The following is an 18,787-nucleotide window of genomic DNA, read 5'->3' as shown; positions in this document are numbered from 1 at the left end:
ATCAAGAACAACCCAAGATAAACACTGCCTCAAGTATTGCCCTTTTGCCCATTATTCTAAAAGAAAAAACATTAAGAGCCTATGTACCCATCCCTCAAATCCATGATTATAGATTATAGTTTAAATTCTCCTTTCCTGCTTTTTGGCACTGCAGCCCAGACTTGATTTTTGAAAGACATGGAGTACTCAAAAACCAGTCCAGACAAATGGCACATTTTATTTAAATACAACTTGAAAACTCTGGCTGCTCTATTTCATTTAAATAAATTTCATTTATTTCACAGCCCTCCCTAGAACTGGTTTGGGTTTATTTTTCTTTTTAAAACATTCATTTCTAGCCCCACAGAATCCTTTTCATGTTAATTTGAAATTGCCTTGCTATTTGATAAATTTTAAACATACTATTAAAGCTTCATCTTAAAAAGATTTCTCCCCTCAATATCTACCTGCTGGTTTATCACTGCATCTGCCTGTAGTATATCTAATCTATATCTTTTCTTTCTTCTCCATTTAAGTTTTCTATTTTAGAATTCCATTTATAACAGTAAGTTTAAGGCACTCTATTATAAAGCTGGACAAAACAGATTAAGACAGAGCTGTATCTATATTTAGCAAGCAGATTCAATGGTAAAGTGAAAAATAAGAGTATACTATGGTTACAAATTTGAAGTCCCATTCAGATCGGACTGCTCTTGCTGCTCAAATTTTAGTGCTCCAATTTGTAAACATTCCCAAAATCGCTTTCTAGTTAGAAATTGAAATACAAGCCTATGTTATGTAATGATGAATTTCTTATGAGTTATACTAGGCTATTTGAGTTTGCCTGTAGAAAATAAAACAGTAGCAAATAAACAGATACTACATTCTGGAATTTTATAATCACACCACCTAAAGAATGAATTATAAGAGTCTGGCGAACATTTGTCTGAGAGGAATTACTGCGGTAGCAGGTGTAGGAAGTTACACAAAAGTAACTAGTTCTAGGCCCAGAAAGCCAAATGGGATTGCTTCTCTCCAAATGACATCCCTAACTATTGGCACGTGACCTTTGTCCGCAGACAACCAACCAACACATACTCTGAAGGTTTAATAGGAGAGTGCTAGAAAAATTAATTTTTCATCCTGCTGCATTTGGAAGTTTGGGGGGTTTTGGAAGGTTTTTTAATACATTTAATACATTTTTGGGGATGAGATCCATGAGGTCTTCGATTAACTAACACTATGCCTTTCTGTTTAATAGTTGATTTGTTTTGTGACTGTTAGGTGCAATAACAGGCATTAAACAATGGCTGAAATAAATTTTTCCAGCTCAAGAAGTCTCATTTGTTCACTGCAATGGTCACACAGTGAGGTTCTCACAAAGGCTTTTCACATAACCACATCATCAGTGAAAACATCTCAGACCTTATAATACAATTCCAAAGAGAGGCATGAACTGATGGAAGGGAACTCTCTGTGAAAGACATGTCTGAATTATATTTCCTATTCCAGGACATCTTTGTCTTTGAGCCACAGTTGCAGACCTTAGCAAAACAGTGCAAGACTACTGGAAGAAGCTCTCTCCAACCAATGAATCTGGGGGCTAAACTCAGGGTGATTCAAGCTAAACTTAGAATAAGATTACAATGAGGCAGAACATAGGACAATCAAAAAGAAAAGCAAGGAAAAGATACCAAAACACCCTGATAAATTATTTCGTCACATCAACAGATACAATATTTGACAGCTTTTAACAGACTTCCTGCTTCCTAATATTATATTAATTTTAAATTAAGTTAACATTACGGAAGAAAAAACACACCATAAAGATCAGTGTTGATCTAGTTCTCTTAATGCACATTTCACATATTGTCAGTGACTGACATCAATACAGACATCTCAAATATTCAAATAAAGCTGCATGCACAGGATCAACAGCAGCAGTGCTAGGTTGTTTTCCTGTACACTGACATACTTTGCTGCCCTGGCAGGCTCCTCACTAATCTCTCCATATGCCAAACTAACACAGATCCCTGGGTGGCAGCACAATGGCTCCCTCAGTGCTCCTCACAGACACACAATTCTAAATAACTATGTCTCTGTGTGTCTGCTGAGTCACCATTTATATCTCTCTACCTTGATTCTGAGTACCCATCACAGAGTACTCAATCAGCCTGGGTCTGGTATGATATCCCAAATAAATTAAATGTGTGTACTACAACAGTACATTTCCAGGTCTACTTTTTACTTCCCTGACATCTACCTTTTAATTTCCTGCAACAGGTGTATTCTCTGCTAGTCAAAATCCTCCAGGTAAATGATTTATAAACTTAATCTATTTTCTTTAGAAAATATTCATGATTTCCAGCTCAAAAAGAGAAACTATATGTCCAGCTCCTCAAACACATTCAATCACAAGTGAATCAAAATTGTTATTTTCTGTTAAATAAAGATATTTGTGTATAAAGCATGCAGACAAATGGTCTTCATGAGTACATGTTGCAGTGGACTCTGGCATGAGTTTTCACATGACTGATGAGTATTTACACAAATAATGGATGCATAAAGACATTGAGAATCTTACATGAGTCTGGGTCCCACTGAACTCAGAATTACAACCATTACTACATATGTTTCCAGAAATTCATCTCCGTGCCATACAAAGTGGACACAGACAACAAAACCTCACCTTAGCACCTGCTGGGATTTAACTAACAAAGTCAATCAGTTACAAAGTATTTTCTTAGAATTAACTAAAAGATAACATTTTATGCAACTCTCCTGCTAGGTAATACAGAAAAAAGACTTTTGATGAGTCTGTTGTCTGCGAGATAATGTAGTCAAATGGCTGACAAGGACAGAGTTGAGTTCTTTACCTTTCCGTCTTGTTAATGAGACTCGATATCTGGGCTGCTGCAGCATTTATAAGAGCAGAGGCACGAGAATCCCTTGACTGTATCTTACTTATAAGATATTCTCTGTAAGAAAATCTTTTACTCAGATGATATTTCTTGCAAGCTTGCAAAAAATCCATTAGCTCTTCAATGTCACCCTACAGGAAAGATTGTGAACAAATGTGAACATTTAATTAGATGTAACGCTAATTTCAGCTAACACCTGTGAGTGTCAGAGCAGATTTGTTCGTTAATAGGGCAAGGTTTAAAAATTCCTACAAGTGTAAAATAATAAGCTTGTATCAACTTAACTCTAATGATCACATCAAATCATTATGGTTATTTCAACAAAACAAAATAAATAATGTTCAGAGCTTTTGGCCTGATAACCACAATACTGCGTGTACTTTCCTGAACAGTTAGTACACGTCCTAAGTGCCCTGAGTTAACAGGTCATTTGATCAGATATTCACAATTGCATACACATGCAACCCTACCAGTGCTAGCAGAACTGTTCTTTACGATGTAATAAAGGGTCATACTTTCAAAGGCGTCTGTAAGTTGGCTTCAAAGCCAACTCTTCCATGTATGTTGAGTACAGCATAGGGAAAGTCAAGCCCACTGCACACAGGCTGGCTTAGAAGTTCCCCCTTCCAACAGTGGCAACAGCAAGAGTTTAAACACCTACAGATGGGTCTGGGCAGAGACCAGAGTTAGGAACACAGTGCTGTATAGCAGACATTCTGCTAGCATAGATAGCCAAGACAAGGTCTGCTAGTTACATGACCCAGGTCTGAGCAACCAAACATAGTCAAAACTTTTTTCACTTGCTCTACGTCTTTGACCTGGCTGCTTGACCTGGCTGCCTGATCTATCTTCTGCACAAAGTGCTTTATGCATCTCCCTCTGACAGTGGCCCATGTGTAGCTTCTGTAGACGAGGTTGTGCATCAGGTTTTATGAGTGGGCCTTACATGCTCTGACAACTACTTTCCAGAATTTGCTTTTTAACCTCCCCCTTCAACCTGCAGGACCACAACAATCATACTGTTCCTCAAGAAGCAGCCAGAAGAAAAATTCCCAAAACTTTTGTAATCCAGAGCACCAACTTTCAACAAATGGAGTAAAAAACAAGCAAACAAAAAAAGCAAATCATGAGGAAAAAACTCAAGCTACTCTATTACAAGAGGTTTAAAATGCAGCTGAAAGCAAAACTTAAGTCCTGAACATACTCTCCATCAGCACCCCTTGATCATATACCTGGAGATACTCAACCCCCCTAAGTACATAATCACAGTACTTCAGACACACCGCAATTTCAATAATCTTCATATTTAGACTGGGGAGCTCAGTACATCTTCTGAAGTATATAAGAACACTTGATGCCTACGGGGTTTTGAACATGTGCATAAACCTCAATATACAGTTGTGTAGATGTCTAGATGTGCATAATGAATGCATTGTAATTTTTAAAAATACTTTCTGAAAGCTCATTATGAAAGTGAGAACATTAATCCTGAAACAATTCTCTAAAGTTACTGCAGGTTTGTATTCTCTCTTTAGGTTAGGAATGGAGATATCATCCTATTACCTGTACTTTAGAGTAACCTTCCACTAAGGTTTTAGCTGCTTCCACCTTCAGTTCTCCCTTTGAAGTGGCATTTGTTATTTGTGTAAAAAAGATAGTATGGAGCTCCTTTCTTTGGGTAACAGCCAGCTCTCTATAAGCCTTTGCAAAATATTCCTCCTGCTTTACAAAAAGGAACCTTTTCAGGCAGTCCTGCTCCAGCCTGTGAAGTTTGTCCAGAAGACTTCTGTATTCTATAGCAGGCTGCAGAAAAGAAAGAAATAAATACATCAGAAGTGATTTTCAGACTTTAACATATTTTAAAGTATCAGCACTACTAGCTCATATAAATTTTATAAATACCTTAGTTACTGTCATTTCAGGTTTATGTGAAGGCTAATATTGAATCAGTGTACACTTTGCATAGTTTTCACCTATTTGTATGGCAGGGTTGTACAGTTGCCAGTTTCTAATCCAGATACCACTTCCAAGGCATAATAAAGTCCTTTTAAAATTCACAAGTCTTATATAACATAAATTATATAAAATGCCATGAAATTCAACACAAAGACTATATATTTAAATAATTTTTAGGTTTCATCAATCCAGAAATCCTATTAAAATTAAAAAGACTCATATAATGCATACCAGTTAAATAATGATAAGCATAATTTTAAAAACAACATAAATTAAAAAAAACCCTATTCTACTAAAAATCTTGAGAATCATTTTATTATTGGTGACCTACTTTAACCTACAAATTAATCCAAGAGCATTGTTTTAGATTTACATTTACAACCATGGAATAAAATTAAATGGCAGTTGCTTTAAAAGCGTCTCTGCCAGAAATATTTCCTCTTAGTTCTCTAGTAAGACTTATATTTTCATAGTTTTAATCTCAGATGGCATAAAGTCATTAGAGAATCAAAACATACATGTCTCACAGAGCAAAGAATGCTTCTTATGCCAGCAGAGCTACCTAATAGTCACAATGTCAGTCTTGTTCCAAATTTCATGCCAATTATCTTGAGGAGAACTGCCCTCCGTACTTCACTTCTCATTCCCAAGAGACACACCGCAGGCAGCAAATAAGTAATCAAAAAGGAATAGAAATTCTATGTCTTGGCTGAGAAGGAGAGGAAGTTATTGCTCTAGTTTTCCACTGCCATCCCTTGGGTGTCAGTACACCTGCTGCCCAGGAGAATGGCTGTGAGCCAACCCTCACACTCCAGAATGTCCTTCTGCACCACGTGCTGAGGCATGGATAAAACCAGGTCCTTCTACAGACAGAAAAGTCAACAGCAATGACAGGATATGGTAAATGGGTCAGGACAGATACTGGACTGGCCTTAATTGCTTACTTGACTCCTACTATTCAGGATTTTCAGTACAAATCAGACTGACCCAACACCAACACATTTCTTACAAAGCACAGCCACTTTGCTGAGAGTATATTTACTGTGGTTTCACACACTGAGTTTCAGTCAGGCCCCTCTCTCTGCAAAGGCAGGACTTATCTCAGTGAGGTCTAGGCTCCTTCTATATCCAACTGAAGGAGAAAGTCTCCAGCAGAGTACAGTTCACCTCATCCTTAAGAAGGTGTCCACAAGTATCTCTTCCTTTCCACCTCTTGCGTTTCTAACACCTCTAGGTGCTAGTTCAGGATAGGCATATCCTACAGGCATGGAAAGCTACACAGTCCCAATTTAAAATCTGAAAACATCAAAGAAATTCTACTGGCTCACTAGCCTTGTGCCATTAATCTTCTCTATGCAACAGTCTGATCAAACAAAGTACTTCCTGAGAGCCTCAGCATACTGGAGTACCTTTAATGGGTCACACTCAGCAAAAAAAATCTTGTGTCAAAAATTTAATCATGAATTTTCATAAAAGACCTTAACAGTTATGGGTATGTGATATGCAAAGACCACTTGTGGTCTAGAAGCAAAGCCCCACTAGTAAGTAACAAACTCCACTATTTGTTCCCACCAAGTCACCCTCTTAACAAACATGAAATATCAACTTGGGGCATTTTGGCATTTTAAGCTTACAGAGATGAAATATTCAAAACTTACCAGAATCCTTCCAAGCCACAGGAAGTTGTTAAAAATAATAATAAAGAAAAAGGGTGGAGGGAAATCAGTTTTATTGTAAACATTCAATATGCTCAAAAAAAAGATAGGGAAGACTGGAGCATTGTGAGGAATCATACTCTGACTTCAGTTAGTCATTTATTACGAAGATGCTGTTTCCAAGAAAAGTCCACTCCTTGCTCTGTCTAAAATACAGATTGTTCTGCTTGCTTTCACTCATTTCAGAGGGAAATCAGCCCTTGGTTGTGCTTATATTCTAATTTTCTTCAAAAATAGAACATAAATATTGGAAGCTTTTAACCTAGACTGTAAGATTTATGATGCAGGGAGTTTGTTCTGCTCTGAATGTGAAAAATACTTCATACAGTGTCTGAAATCTCAGAAAGTGCTGCAGTAAAATACAGTAAATAAAAAACCACCACTTTGCAATAGTATAACAAACAGGGTAATGACCCTTTGTCTTTAGATGTCACAGATTCTCTAGAGAAGAATTCATTTTCTGGTGAATTAAACACAATTTATTAATAACAACTACCCTAACTATGACACTTCAATTTTTGAACACATTTAATTGTAGATCTTTACCTTTACTCTCCTAGGAGGATAACTAAGCTGTTCCAGTCTAAAAGAGAAACCATCTCCATAAAACTACATATGATGCAAAATATCTTGATTTAAAACCAGATTTACCTTTTCATTAATTTTCTTCATGAATTCCTCAGCCTCTTCATTTGCAGCTCGTGCTTTTTGGCATTGAACCTCCATTGTCTTCCTAGTTTCCAGATTACATTCAGCCGTTAAAGCCACCATCTTCCTTTCATACTCCTCTTGAATCTCTTCCTCCATTGCAAGAAAGTGCTTTTTGAAAACTGAATTTATCTTCTTCTCCACATGAGGAAAGAGGCTGTGATTTAAGACCATGTTCTTCAACATCATAGCAATCACTTCTTTACAGATCAGCGTTCGGCTGGCCTCCAGATCAGCATCTGCCCGTGTCAGGCTGGCAACCTCCAAACTGTGCAAAGGTAATCAGGACTGTTAGAAATCGCAGATTACGGGAAATTTCTGTCAGAAAACAAGATCCTTGCATCTAGAGCTTTCAATCTCCAGACTGCATCTAAATTCATTCAATACTGGGTAATGAAATGGCAGTCAGAAATGTGCAGGAATATCACAGTATGAGTTTATTAACCATGATAGCAACCATTCATTAAACAACAACATGAGTCAACTTCTACTACAGCAACATTAATGAAGTATGTCCACACTTCCATTTCCATTTCAGACAGAAAAAGAAATATCTCTTCTTGACTAATACTCAAAACACTCCCTCAGATAAAAGCCAATAGAAATGTCTGACACGCCCCCCCACCATAAAAAAACCAACAAAACCAACATGCTATCTCTGTTGGGAAGCAGATCAAATGGGCATCTGAGTAGATTACAAATTTTACTGACTTTGTAAAACAGTTCTAAACTCGCTCACCCATCTACATTGATACATCACTGTTTCATATTCTTGGCTGGTGTACTCCCCTCTCTGCAGGGAAGAGGGGACAGTTTCAATTTCATGCTGATACAAATAAAATAGATGGTAGCTGTCTCTCATGAACATTAATAGAGTTCTAGAAAAGAGATTAAAACCAGACAGAAATATGAGAGATTTTAGAAAATGCAGTATGTCATGTTGCATATAAATACATTCTCATTTATCTGTAGAGTTAAATTGGAATTATAATTATTCTAATTTCATATACAATGTAACTACTCTAAATTCTAAACCTGAACTCAATTCCACACTGGAAAATTCAGTGGATTTTGCTTCTGCATGTCAAATTACATGAATACACAACACTGTATACTTCTGTGTGTGGACCATGCATACACAAATTTCTTTGTGACATAAAACCCATACATTTAGGAGCTTAAACCCATTCATTTTTTTTGCTTATGCTAAATTATTGGTCTAATTTTTCTACAGAAAAATCTCAGTATAAATTTCAAATCCATAGCAAAGATCTTGGTAAGACTTGCAAGAGAGTGGAATGATACTACATTCAGAATCATATAAATAAAGACATGCAAATCTAGAAACACTTCGCTTTTTTTTTCAAACTTTCCTTATGAAAGCAAGTAAAGTTTAATTAAAAGCAAACCACTGACATATCATCACTGCTTCCCTGACAGCACAAGAGATGTAGTCTCCCCATCTTGAAATTGATGGGGTGGAACTGTTTTCTTACAATGACTCAAATACTTGAAGTATTTGGGAGACTAGCTTTGAAATGCAATCATCTACCACAGAATGATTTTCTCTTGCAATTTCTTGACACGCAGAAACACACTGGTGATGGCTGTCCTCATCATGGCAATCTGCTGCAGGGCTGGCTGGTTGGCTGCAGCTGCTAAACGCCTCCATTTTACCCCCTCTTCCTTATGCACAGGAACAGAAATTCCTGCAACTGAAGTACCATGAGCCTGAAACATTTCTGGCAGTAATCTGAAGATCCTCTATTGCTATAATATCCCCAAGGCAACACAAGCATCCAGCTTCTCTGTCCTGTCTACAGATGGACACTGCAGCTGGAGGCACACAGCTTTCTTGGGTAACATTTCACCTACACTCATGGTAAAGTACTTCAGGGCACTGATCCCTGGGCAGAGTCCCTCTTGCTCCAGGAAAGAGGGCAAGGGATGGCAGGATCAAGGTATCAGGATGTGTGTCAGCTCTTAAGTCATTTTGCTTATAGTCTCAGGACTTTTGCTGACACAGCCAGCTATTATCAAGCTGGTTTTGACAACTTGAAAAAAAGAGTTGTGTAAATGCACTTAAACAAAAACAAGGAATCAGAGAATGGGAGCTTTTTGCTATTTCTCTAATGACTGTGAGGCAGTGGTAGGAGGCTTTCTTTCACAGAGTCACTAATTCATTACTAGCCTGTAAAATGCAAATGTATTTTTCTGTTTTACTTCCTGCTGTAAGTTCAGCAGTTCTAATTTAATTGAAGTATATCTATTTTTTGTGAGAAACATCCTGGCTTTCAAGCATCCCCTAACAAAGAACTAAACATTTTAATCAATTGTTCCATGAGGTAATTTCTCCAAAGAATGCCTCATCCTCAGAATTTTATTAGTTACAACTTTCAACTCTCTTTGTTTGCTGGAACAACAATTTCCTTAGTCATTATTTTTCTGTTCTTCAAGCATGCAATGATAGATGGTTGCCCCAGCACCTACTAACCCTTTCCTACTGAGATGTGAAAGACTGAATTCCTCATCCCTCTCCTTGGAAAGAAACACTTCACAGCTCTACCACATTGTTACATAGTTCACAACACATAATTTATTCCTTATCACAAATACAGGGGTTTTTAAAGCATGCCTCAAGGAAGATTAAAGTTATTCCTCACCCACCTCCCTGTTACTTTTCCACTGCTCTTCATCATTGATCCCAAGAATGAAAACCAAAATGAAGCACCATCAGAACATTTCCTGTTATCTTTCCCTCAGTCTTTCCACAGCACTTCTTCCTACTTGCTGCAAGTCACTACAGACTTAACCTAATTCCATTTCCAGTAGGATTCCCATGCTCCTTTTCACCTTTGAGGAGAACTATAGCACCCAGTAACTCCACATGTTGCAAAATGCAGGGGGGGCAATGATAATAATCACATGATGCTGCTGTGTCAGCGAGTGAATAATGAGACTCCTAGGATCTCAGGTATATTTAACCTGCAACTCACACACTTCATTTTCCTGACAGCACATTGGTGAAGAAACAGTTTATGAACTGTTCCACCAAACCAAGGGTAACAGCAGAAAGAAAAGTAATTACAAGCCATAGCTCTCCCAGGTCACATCTTTGAAAACAGCACCCACACCATCACCTTCTGGCAGTGGCAGCTGAAGAAAGGTTGTGGTTGTAAACACTTGAAAGCTCCCTTCCATCTGATGTGCTCTGCTTCTGGTGTGTGATCTTCATACAGCAGCCAGCAGAAATGAAACAAGCTCATCACACACATCAGAAACCCTGCTTCAAGCTCTTTACTCAAAACAGAGAGGTTGAGGGCACCCCTAGCATGCTGCTACACACCAACAGTCAGTAAAAGAGGAATCCTGTACATATAATAAACTGAATGCTTTCATTTGGTTTCATTCAAGTCCCTCAGAAGAACAATGCAGTCAACCAGATTAAACATTTCACGTCACACAGGGAAAAAAATTCTAGCCTGACGCTGTCTCCTCAAGCCAAGGTACATTTAATAATTTGCTTTAAACGCTCTGCACTCTGCTTGTTACAGTAATTGATGTTTAAAAGGTCTTGCCTCACTTCCTGAACATATTCAGCATCACAGAAACATGAAAGCTAATGAAGTACAGGTAGCCGATGGCAACCTATTGATGAAAAAGTTGAAAGCCTTCGTTGGACAAAGCATGCAGAGAAAGGATGAGAACAGTACAGAAGGCAGGTGACACAAAAGGGTGGGGGAAGGAAAGCTGAACAGACACACAGAAAATGAAACATCAAACAGCAAGAGTAAAGCTTTTTCACTCACTTGAAGAGAAAGAGGTTTTAAAAATCTGTTAGAGAGATCTGGAAGGGGAGAATCCCAGACACCAAACACAGAGAAGCAGAAAGAGTTCCTGAGCAACTGATGTCCTCCACAGACCTAATGAAAGAATACAGGAAAGCAGCTGAGGTCAGGAAACCAAATATAGTTAATTCAAAACAACAGACCAAAACACAACACACTACAAAAAATAGAAACCTCTCATTAACAACCAAGTAATTGTGTCTTTAAGTCTTATTATTCAAATTACAGGCCCACAGAGAGAATTTCTGAACAGGAGAACTTATAGCTGCTGAATTTAACAGTCCTAAAAATAACTAATGGCTTTCAAACACATTTTTTAAACTAATTCTGAATTTATAAAGATAAGATACTACTGTGACACAACTTTCTGAAGTTTAAAAGGGAGAGAAGCACTAAATAAATTCCCCTTCGATGACATTTTCTCATCAAAACAGAAAAGCCTGTCATTCTCAGAAGGCTCATCTCCCCTCTGCCAATGGCAGCTAATTAGTAGCACACGTATTACAAAAGTATCTAGAGGAGACTGGAGCTCTCTGGTAGCTGTTTCTGTAAAAGTACTGCTTCAAATACATAAGGCTTCTGAAAAGCATGTAATTAAGTCATTTAGAGCCATTTGTGGACACTTTGTCTCCACTGTTTCCACTTCAGCAGTGACTCAGAGCCCCAAGGCCCAGCAACTGCACCAACCCGGGATGGAGAGGAGAATGGAAAGAGGGAAGGACAGACAGACAGACAAGCACCCCAGCACAGTGGCATCTACTGCTACAGCCAGAGCAGCACATGTCCTGTACCCACGGGCACAATGAGATGGGACAGCTGCAGTGAGGAAAGAAATGGGGGGACAACATCCAGACATTATAGTCCATGTTGCCTTGTCACACTTCAGAGAAGTGAAGATGGAGAAAGAGTCAGACAAGAAGAATCACAAAGAAACCAGTTCCTGCGGTGCTGGCTTTAGTCACAGTAAATAAAGAAAGCCAGTTTGAGCATAATGGGCATTACAGGTCTCCAAAAGTTGTTGATGTGCTGTTTCACAAATTATCCATTTATTGAGGGATTAGTAATACAGTATCTGTAAGATGGGCTGTCTTTTGGTTTTTTGTCTGTTCAGTTTGTTGTTGTGTTTTGTTGCTGGTTCTTTAAAGAATGTCAATGTGACTCCTCCGTGCAGCCCCATACCCTCCTCCCTTCAATACCTCCCTCCTTTTTTCCTTCCTTTGCATTCCATGCTCTTCTGCTGGGTCCAGTCTCAACAGAGGCTGTAAACACTTCATTCGGGGTTGGGATTTACACAGCTGCAGCACAACAAGGCACAAACCTCTGCAGGAGACTCAAGGTGTACTGAAGTAGAAGCAGAGGCAATGGTATGAGGTGTGAACACCCACCCACAGCTACTGACTGCCCTAACCCAAATTCTTCCGGCACTCCTGCTCCCTGGTCCCTGCCTGCTGCCAGGCTGTGTTAGCACAGGTCTGAAGATACTCTGTGATAGACCAGTAGCTGCACTGGCCTGCAGCCAGCTCTGAACTGGGGGAGTTCATCCATCAGTCCTTGGCACTTACACAGCCAAGTGTGTACTCAGCACAGCTCAGGCAACAGCCTTACAGAGAATACAAACATCAGATCAGTAAATGAAATTGCTAAGAAAGGTACATGAGGATTATTTAACGATGCTTTCACATGGGTGAGTCAAAGGTTAAGTTTAGCTTTCCAGAAGGCAGAATGCTGACAAAACCAAAAACAGGATTCCTGATATACAGCCAAGAAATAATAATTAAAAAAAAAGGAAAAAGATGAAAAATTGAGCTGAGAGACCAGAAGCTCTTCAGAAAACAAAGGTTCATGAAAACCTGATAGAAAGTCTAAGCATGAGATCTGGCAGCAGTTTCACCTGTCAAATTCCTTTAATTCTCCACAGCAATATAAAGAGAGTATTTCAATTCTTAAAATTATCTGTTTAGAAAACATTTTTCAAACAAAGCATTTAAGAGACTGAGAACCTCTGCATTGCATGCAGAAAATAAGAAATATGACAAATCAGTGATCTTCAGAAAATCAATTTTAAAAATACATCTACCTATAATACTGCTGTTGCAACACAGTTCAGAAAATGGTTATTTCACTCTTTTGCTCAGAAAAGCTACTATGCAAAAAGAGTGTATGAAAGATTCCAATTCTGATTCTGGTGAAGTCATCACACATTGCACCACTGACTTCAAAAACACCAACTTCAGCCTGGATACTAACAAAATAATAAGTAAGTATTATTGCTATATGCATTATGCATTAAAGCCTGAGGAGCTTCCAACTCTGCTGTGATCTCCTCAGATTCTTCTGATCTATCCACACAGGGTGAGTATTCAGATGACAGAAATGGTAGGAGATATGAGTCTTCATTAAAAATTATATGGAATAAAGCATCAGGAACAGCACAACTCTCAAAAGAAGACTCTCTTCTGGATGAGATAAATTGTTCCAGGTAGACAGCAGAAATGACCCTTATAATTCTAAACACTTCACAGTTAGCCAACATCAAAGAATAGTGGCATTTTTAAGATGAAGAAAGATATGTATTTATCAATTTTAAATTACTTGTTTTCTTCAGCTCCCCAGTCTTACAGGCTCCTATCATATATTAAGCAGTTGATTTCTGATTAAAAAAAAGTATAGTTTACACATTTGTGAAGTTTCTAGCAGCATTCATAACACAGAACCACAAATGCAGGGTTTGGAGTTCATACCGTGAGCATTCACTGCATCTTTAACAACGTGATTACTATTTAGTTATATTCCTGCATTGTACATAATTCACAAAAACAGAGTACTGAATATGCTCTCCCTTCAAAAATTCTAAACTTTTAATTACATTCTTTCCCAGTTATTACATTTTTTCCAAATTATGAAAAACAGAAATTTAGCTCCTCATATTTATTTTTTTTTTGTACTAACCAGGCAACTATTTCTCACTATTTTCTGTGTAGGAATAGTCAAGTCTAGGTGCTATGACAACATGGGCATTTACACCCCATCCCTGGCAGTGTTCAAAGCCAGGCTGGACAAGGCCTTGAGCAACCTGGTCTGGTGGGAGGTGTCCTTGCTTATGGTGGGGGGGTTGGGACTAGAGGATCTCTAAGGTCACTTCCAATCCCTTAAGATTCTATGATTGTGTAATTCTTACTTTCCATTTAAATTCAGGGTTTAAAAGAAATAGAACATTTGCTCCATAGCAAATCAAACAGGCATGTACAGCAAGAAATTTAGATTTTAAAAGAAAAAGTGAACTTCTAAGATTATGGTAAATTGTTATCAAGGCTTTTTGGAGACAATTTAATCCTGTTCTCTAGTACACTGGCCTCAGTGTCCTCTACCACAGGAAACAATCAGCTGCAATATAAACATATTACTTACTCATTTACTAAAATAATTGGTAGTATGTATTGTGTACCAGCAAGCACGTTCAAATTCAGCTAAAGCTTTGACAAACAAAAGGAAGCACAGCTTACAAAATGAACATTAAAAAGAAAAGGTGTAGTAGTGAAAAGCCATTTAAAAAAATTAAGTTCCCTTTTACACCTCTGTATCTTTTAAGACTATGAGAATGATCAAGCTCCATCACACTGGACACAAACACAAATTGCTCAGCTTTCTTTACATTCTGCTGCAGATATACAGAAAAAGAGACCCACAACATTTTGGAACATGATCTTCTAGTGTGCATGTCAAATATCCAAATCATATAGCTTCCCTTCATTAGTATTCACTGTCCAGAAGCCAATATTCAGTAATTCACACAGCAAGGAACCTACTGAGAATAAAAGCCAAACTATTTTGCGGCATAATGTACATCAAGCATATGACTTATCAAGACAAAAAAACCCACAAAATAAGTAACCAAGAAGCTTCCTTATGAAACATTAAAATTATGTTTTGTTCTCTATCTAATCCTCCTGACACTGCAAACTGTCTACACTCCAAAGCTGTCCCTGTCCATAAATATTGAACACATGCTCCTGATGTATCTCCTAAACAATTTGGCACTGTCACTTCTTAGAAGACATAACAGCTTTATGTTGCAAAGAAGAAAACAACATGTGGCTCTTACTTTTCAGAGTGTTTTTCTTATTTGTATCTTAAAGACCAGAATGATTTCAACCATGAGAGTGCAATGAAAAGGATGTTACCAATTATGCTGGCAAGCTTGTATGTGTGTCACACAGACAAAAATGAAACATACCTGCACCAAAACATGCAGATGGAATTACCAAGCTAGCACACAAGCAAGATGATGTTGGTTGGCTGAAAATACCTATCATCCTTTCAATCATCTTTCATAGCAGGAATCACTCTAACTCTGGATACTTTTGTGGTCTATCTACCATCCTCACCCTGGAAAAGGAAAAGATAGCTTACAAGGTGAAGTAGGTTAGTGAGTGTGGCCTAATGGGCATCTACTTTATTCACTGCAATGCTCTACCTCTTTAGAGGTAAACAAAATAGAAACTGAGGAAAGAAAAAGAAGCAAGAGACATATGCACTAACTTCATAAAAACATTAAAAAACTTCAGCCCCTGGACACACATTCAAACTAGGTTATGAATCCTGTTTTATAGGTTTAGAAATAAACCTTTAGAAAGGTCTGCAAGAGTATTTACCTTTCTAATCCATAATGTATCTGAAAAAAGTCCAGCAATTTTTTTCAACCTAGCTAGATACTAACTATCCCTGAAATAAATTAATGCTAAAGTGAGTTTAAAAAAATCTTTGATCCTGTTCTTCTTAATATTCACAAAACTATTTTCAGGATAAGCCTTCTCAAAGCCTGTGTTGTTATACAGTTATAAAAGCAAGGATCAATGTGCAATTTATAGAGATAAGTTCCCAATTATCAGGGAAAGGCAGAAATAATAATGCTGTTAGTTACCCTTCAAGAAAGAAAATTCCATCTATGGTTCTGTAAGTTTTCAGCTTCTACAGATTTTGTAGTTGCATAATACTGCCTTAAACCTCACTTACCAGGAGGTAATGGTAAGACTGTATATACAAGATTTGCTCATCCTCACATAAGACCTTTTTATAAAATTCAGCTGAAGAACAGATGACCTTTAACAGTGGCATGTTTCTGTCAAAAAGCCTTTCAACAGTATCAGGAGTGTTTCTGTGCTCTAGCAAGTGGTCCTAGCAATAACAGGTACACGGTATCTTTCTTGGCAGCACTACAAACTGTCACACCTTAGACTCTGACCCAGCTGTTTTCAAAATACACTGCTGAACAGTAATGCTGGCACTCAGCAGGGGCTCTCTTTTCTAGGACAAAAGCCACCCTTCTGAAAGCAGAATGTGTTAAACAATAGTACAATACTGTGTTTCAGTATTTTCTTGCACACCAAGAAGTTTCCCTTCATGTAGTGAATCACAGAGAGACAAAGCAAGGTTGGATTGGAAAACTTGCATGTCTAAGGACTAGATGGTGTTGTGACTTCCACAAGTGAATGAATATTAAATATGATGGCTTTCCCTTCCCACAGATATTTGTCTAAAACAGTTCAAAAACCTAAGGTAGTTCAGTAACATGTGTAAACAGACACTATAAAAAAAACCAAACAATAAAGAGGAGATACTCAAAACACATTCAAAGGTTTGGCTCATGATTAAAATAATAAATGTGATGTAATAGCAGTGAATTCTTACTCTTCTAAAGCCTGAAGCATGTTCCCAGGTTCTTCAACGGACAGAATATCAATGATTTGGTCATTCATAATTATATCTTCACTAAAGAGATCACCTGAATTAAATTGAGAATACTCCAGTTTGTGATTTTGGCTGAGATCAGGCTGTATCTCCTAAAAAAAAGAAAAAAAAGGAGAAAAAGTAGCAAACTTCAGATTATAAAAAAATGTATAATGAGTGTCTGATCTAATTTTATTGCAGTTTAACTCTGGGTGAGAAGGTTTCTACTTATCATCAAACTGTAAAGCTGGAAAGAGTAGGAAGAGGTTGTGCAATTCAGATACGTACCTGAAATCAAATATACTACTTTTATTTCAGACTGATCTTTTTTAGTATAACTGATCTGTAATACAGATTAAGAAATGGAGAACACAGAACACTTGTGGAAGTCATCTAGGAAGTTGTCTTCCACTTCAAACTTTCTAGGTAATTTTTTAAAAAATTGCTGTGGTATACAAATTACATATGGCAACATTACAGTATTATTAGGTGAACAACATGGAAAAATTAATCCATGATGGAAGTGACTCAGTTCACAGAGACTTCAGACTGAGGGCTAATAATATTGTGTAAAAACCCCACTATAAATACCTGATGCTAGACCAAGCTGGACCTTTTTTACTAATTCATTATCACTATTTCTTCTGTAAAAAGAAACAAGTCACACCCTTTTCATTTAAAGAGATTTATTTTTTTAGACTTAAAATAAATAAAAGTTACTGATGGTGTAATTTTCAACAGCAGAAAGTCTGTAAGTGATTTGTGAGCTACCCTGGACAGTCAAGAGGGATGAGAGATCCACCACTTTTTGGCAGACAAGGGGTTCAAATCTCTCAGCATACCTCTCTTAGGACTGCTCCAATCACTATAATATTCTCACTAATGTCTCTAGCTCCCTTCCAATGAAGTTGTTATATTTACATAAATACAAAACTAATTAATAGTAGGAATGGCTGGAATTGCACCAACTTGATTAATACCCATCAGATTCTCTATTTCCTTTCTCTGATGCAATATATACTGAAATACTTCAAACTGGCACAGAACAATGAAAATACTTCATCATCAACCCTATCCATTTTGCTTAATCACTGAAGATATTATTGCACATTGAAGAAACTAAGACCAAAATTCAAATCCCCATTCCTGATAATCAGAAAAAAAAATTGCACCAAAGTTGCTGTGTTCAAAATAAGTTGTTCACTCCCTTGGCAACTTCTTATAGCCCAGAGACATCCTGCTTCTTATTCTGAGGGATGGAGGGGAGGAAGAGAGGAACATAGAAAGAAATGAACAGGCAAAGGGTAATCCCCCTCTGATCTAGAGCAAATATCCAGGTACTGAGAGCAGTTTTTTTGATCAGGGTATCATTCTTACACTCACCTCTAAACCTGACTGCACTAAAGTTTAGAGGATGTGGAGATTACATTACCTGTGAGCCAATCACTTGGTGGCTTCTTATTTATCTTCAAAAACTCTTCAGACAATCTTAGCAAGTTATATCAGCACATATTATCAGTGAAAAAAATGAATAACCTACCCTGACAAACAGTACAACTCACCTGGTTTTTACTACAGAAACTCCATTTTAATATTTGGGTTCGGTAAATGATGAAAAAGACAGCACATGTCAACACAAGGGAAACGAAAAAAGCAATGAAGAACGCTGAAGCACTGATGGCATGGCTGTATAAAATCTGAAATTAAAAGATTATGTCATTAAAATGTTATTTTTATATATAAAAAAAGTCAGATCATAACTGTAATTCATAAACTGTAACTGTAAGCAAACTATAAATTATTTTTAAATGGCGTCACAAAATTTCAGGATTTCTCAGCTCTATGTTATTGCTACATCTTGATTAGTATTTTCGAACAATATTTTCAATAGGTTTCCAAGTCAGCACAGTTTGCTATGTTCACCTTGTCCAAA

At 37.5% G+C, this 18,787-nt stretch overlaps 1 protein-coding gene across 7 annotated transcripts in view; it reads right to left on the bottom strand.

Moving 5' to 3' along the window:
* The window catches only part of EVC2 (EvC ciliary complex subunit 2), a 61,493-nt gene that overhangs the window by 20,708 nt on the left and 21,998 nt on the right, over window positions 1-18,787 (bottom strand). For all 7 annotated transcript variants that reach the window (XM_038134444.1, XM_038134447.1, XM_038134446.1 and 4 more), the window contains 5 exons: window positions 18,417-18,551; window positions 16,816-16,967; window positions 7,223-7,547; window positions 4,464-4,703; window positions 2,856-3,031 (listed from right to left, as the gene is read on the bottom strand). In XM_038134444.1, coding sequence (XP_037990372.1) covers window positions 2,856-3,031; window positions 4,464-4,703; window positions 7,223-7,547; window positions 16,816-16,967; window positions 18,417-18,551 — 1,028 coding nt within the window. The remainder of the gene's footprint in view (window positions 1-2,855; window positions 3,032-4,463; window positions 4,704-7,222; window positions 7,548-16,815; window positions 16,968-18,416; window positions 18,552-18,787) is intronic.

The sequence above is a fragment of the Motacilla alba genome, chromosome 4 (genome assembly GCF_015832195.1).
Source record: "Motacilla alba alba isolate MOTALB_02 chromosome 4, Motacilla_alba_V1.0_pri, whole genome shotgun sequence".
Taxonomy (NCBI): domain Eukaryota; kingdom Metazoa; phylum Chordata; class Aves; order Passeriformes; family Motacillidae; genus Motacilla; species Motacilla alba.
The sequence above is the reverse complement of the archived record's forward strand: the minus strand, read 5'-3'. Positions and strand labels throughout refer to the sequence as shown.